The sequence below is a fragment of the Nanorana parkeri genome, unplaced genomic scaffold (genome assembly GCF_000935625.1).
Source record: "Nanorana parkeri isolate BGI_ZX_2015 unplaced genomic scaffold, ASM93562v1 scaffold83, whole genome shotgun sequence".
Lineage (NCBI taxonomy): Eukaryota > Metazoa > Chordata > Amphibia > Anura > Dicroglossidae > Nanorana > Nanorana parkeri.
The window spans coordinates 209,700-212,579 of record NW_017306351.1 but is presented as its reverse complement, the minus strand read 5'-3'; the positions used below and the strand labels follow the sequence as shown (position 1 = coordinate 212,579).

At 41.0% G+C, this 2,880-nt stretch overlaps 1 protein-coding gene across 1 annotated transcript in view; it reads left to right on the top strand.

Annotated features, from left to right (window-relative positions):
* Positions 1 to 2,880, top strand: part of LOC108783671 (voltage-dependent T-type calcium channel subunit alpha-1I-like) — a 194,801-nt gene that overhangs the window by 805 nt on the left and 191,116 nt on the right. The window contains exon 2 of the mRNA XM_018552287.1: positions 1,511 to 1,644. Coding sequence (XP_018407789.1) covers positions 1,511 to 1,644 — 134 coding nt within the window. The remainder of the gene's footprint in view (positions 1 to 1,510; positions 1,645 to 2,880) is intronic.

Below are 2,880 nucleotides of genomic sequence, written 5' to 3'. Positions count from 1 at the left end.
GCCGGCTCTCTTTGCTGGTGATTGTCGCCAGCAAAGAGAGGACAGAATGTTTATCCGAGTGGATAAGGTATGCCGCCGGGTCCCCTCATTTCTCATGCAGCTGTCGGGCTCTTGGTCCATGACCGAGTGCCCGACTTTTCAGAGGTGGTGAAACTAAAATGTCTGTCAGTCGTCATTTTGGTGTCACCCCCCTCTGAGGTGTCACCCAATGACACCCCCTTGTGACGCCTAGATCACTTAGAGTTGACAAGCCAGCCCTGCCTGCCTGCCTGACGTCATTGGTTGCTATGACACCAGCAGTCCTAGCAACCAATGATGTCAGGCAGGCAGGGCTGGCTTGTCAACCTTTAAGTGATCTAGGCAGCTGTACAGCCATGCAGATTACTTGTACAAGGCTGCTATTGTGCACTGCCCTTCATTTTTAAGATTTAACTCCTGAGATTAGTGTCAGTTTAATGATGACCAATGTGTTTTATCTGAGTTTAAAGGATAGGGGTCCTTGTAAAACCATCCCCATATTATTTTTATAATGTGGCTGTTTCATTGAATGGATATGTTTGTGCCCTGTTCTCTTGTTTTCTTACAATATACTGAAAGCGGCCCTGTGAAATTCTGAAAAAGCAGCTGAAAGTTAACATTAAGAAAAGAGGTAGTATACACATTTGTCTGGTAGCTTGTGTGTCCTACCTCTCCTCTGTACTAGCAGTTTCCACAAGTTTCTCCAGCATGCCATGCTTGTGGGACTGTCTGATGCCTGTGCCCCTATCGTGCTGTAGTTCTATCTACTGACACCTACATCACTGCAAAATCCTGTAGGGTTGGAGGATGGAACCACAGTAAGTATACTATCTCTTCTTTTGCTAGAAAATGTCAGCAGATTTTTTGTGTGCATAACAGGGCTGCTTTAGAGCAGATGTAAACCTTTACTGAATTACATTTAGTTTAAATGTTTTCAATGAAATGCCTGCTTTCACATTTCTTTCATCCTTTGTTGCATAATCACCTGCAGCTTCTTCCTCTTTGTATGTTGTAATATTGACATACAAACAATAAATAAACTGGACTTATCTCCAGTGTAACTGAAGAGTCTGTTCACTACCTGCATATGCAGGTCCCATAAAAGGGTTAATGTTCCAGCCTGGTCCAAGAGCATCCAGAACGGTCACAGGTCACCTAGCAGGGACATTGTATATACTGTACCAATGGCAGTAGTTATGTCCTTGGGTGACAACACTGCCCCTTCATGGATACAGTATAGTAAGTGAGTGTTGGCACTTTAGGACAGAAAGTGTGTTACTGGATAAGGATCACTAGCAGAAAATGAGATAGAAAAGCCTGAAATAAATGACACTAATGCAGCCACGACAAGAACTGGGAAGCTGCAATATATGACATGTTTGTTTTTGGGTTTAGATACACCAAGGAAGAATTTATAAAAAGTGCACAGTAATTGTGGCATGTTCATGCTACATATCTAACCTAATTATTTCTGTTCTGTCAATGATATCAGGTATTTGATGACTTCATCTTTATATTCTTTGCAATGGAGATGGTGGTGAAGATGGTGGCCTTGGGGATTTTTGGGAAGAAATGTTACCTTGGAGATACATGGAACAGACTGGATTTTTTTATCGTAATGGCTGGGTAAGTCAAAATATGCATGCTTTGCAATGGGTTTAGTAGGTTAAAACATAGTGGAATACATTAAGCCATGCTGGAGATTAAATAAATGAAAGCTCTGTAGTGACGGCTTCATTGAAATACTAAAGAAGTAAACAATTTACTGGAGAGATGGAGACATGTTATTATTAGAATGTAGAATGGTATGAATCATGCTTTTAGCATTATCAATAATACTTTTAGCATGCCTCAAATTATAATGGTAATCACCAGACTGTTAGAGAATGGTAATAACAAAAGAACAAGAAAAAAATGCTATTAAACTATTAAAAATATGCATTTCTGGGCTTATTTGAATTAAATAGGGCAGAATGTATTAGTTCTGTGCAAAGTACAGTTAGCCAATAGAAACTAAGGCTTACAGTACCCTGACACAGTAAACTGACAGCTGTGAGTTACTACATAGCAAATGTGTGATTTATTATATAATTCTGTTTCAATAAAAATAAAAGCAAGGCCAGCCTACAAAGAAAAACATTAACACTAGGAATGTTCGGTTACCAAGTACCGTACTCGGTACAAGTACATGTACATATATTTTTCCAGCTCCAAGACTAGACTAGAGAAAAACTCAAAAGTTAGGAGGCAGCTGTCATTTGCATGGAGCATACAGAGCTACTCACAGATACAAGTACTGATACATTTTTGCTTATTGTCATGTGAGTGTTTTTCTCAAACAATACAGACTAATGATTTCAGGACAGTGGTGGAGTGCCAGAGCCAGGTACCAGCTGCAACCTCTGCAACCCTGGTAGTTCTCGTGAAAATGCCAAGTATCGGCACTGGTATCTGAACATCCCTAATTAACACTAACCTACTGTATTTCACCGCCCAGTCTTACTGAACTCTGCTGCCATCAAAGCCCAAATCCAGGATGCTTTTAAATTTACTCTCCCCCATTAATACCATTCTTTTTGGAATGGTGAGTGTAGCCCTGCCATTTTGGCTTTATAGCATGCATCCAGAAGAGTGGCCACCAAATAATGATCTAGGTCTTCAATAACATGTAGCAGAGAGTCCTTATATAAGCACTGCAGTATAAATAACCTCATATACCACAAATTGCCTGTGGCTGAGGACCCACAGTCCTCTATGTCATTCAGCACACCTTGGTCCTCCTATTGTGCACACCACCCACATTTAATCGCCGGGGTTTGTGATGGCTGAGGGACTGTACATCTCCCCCCCCCCCCCCTCTCT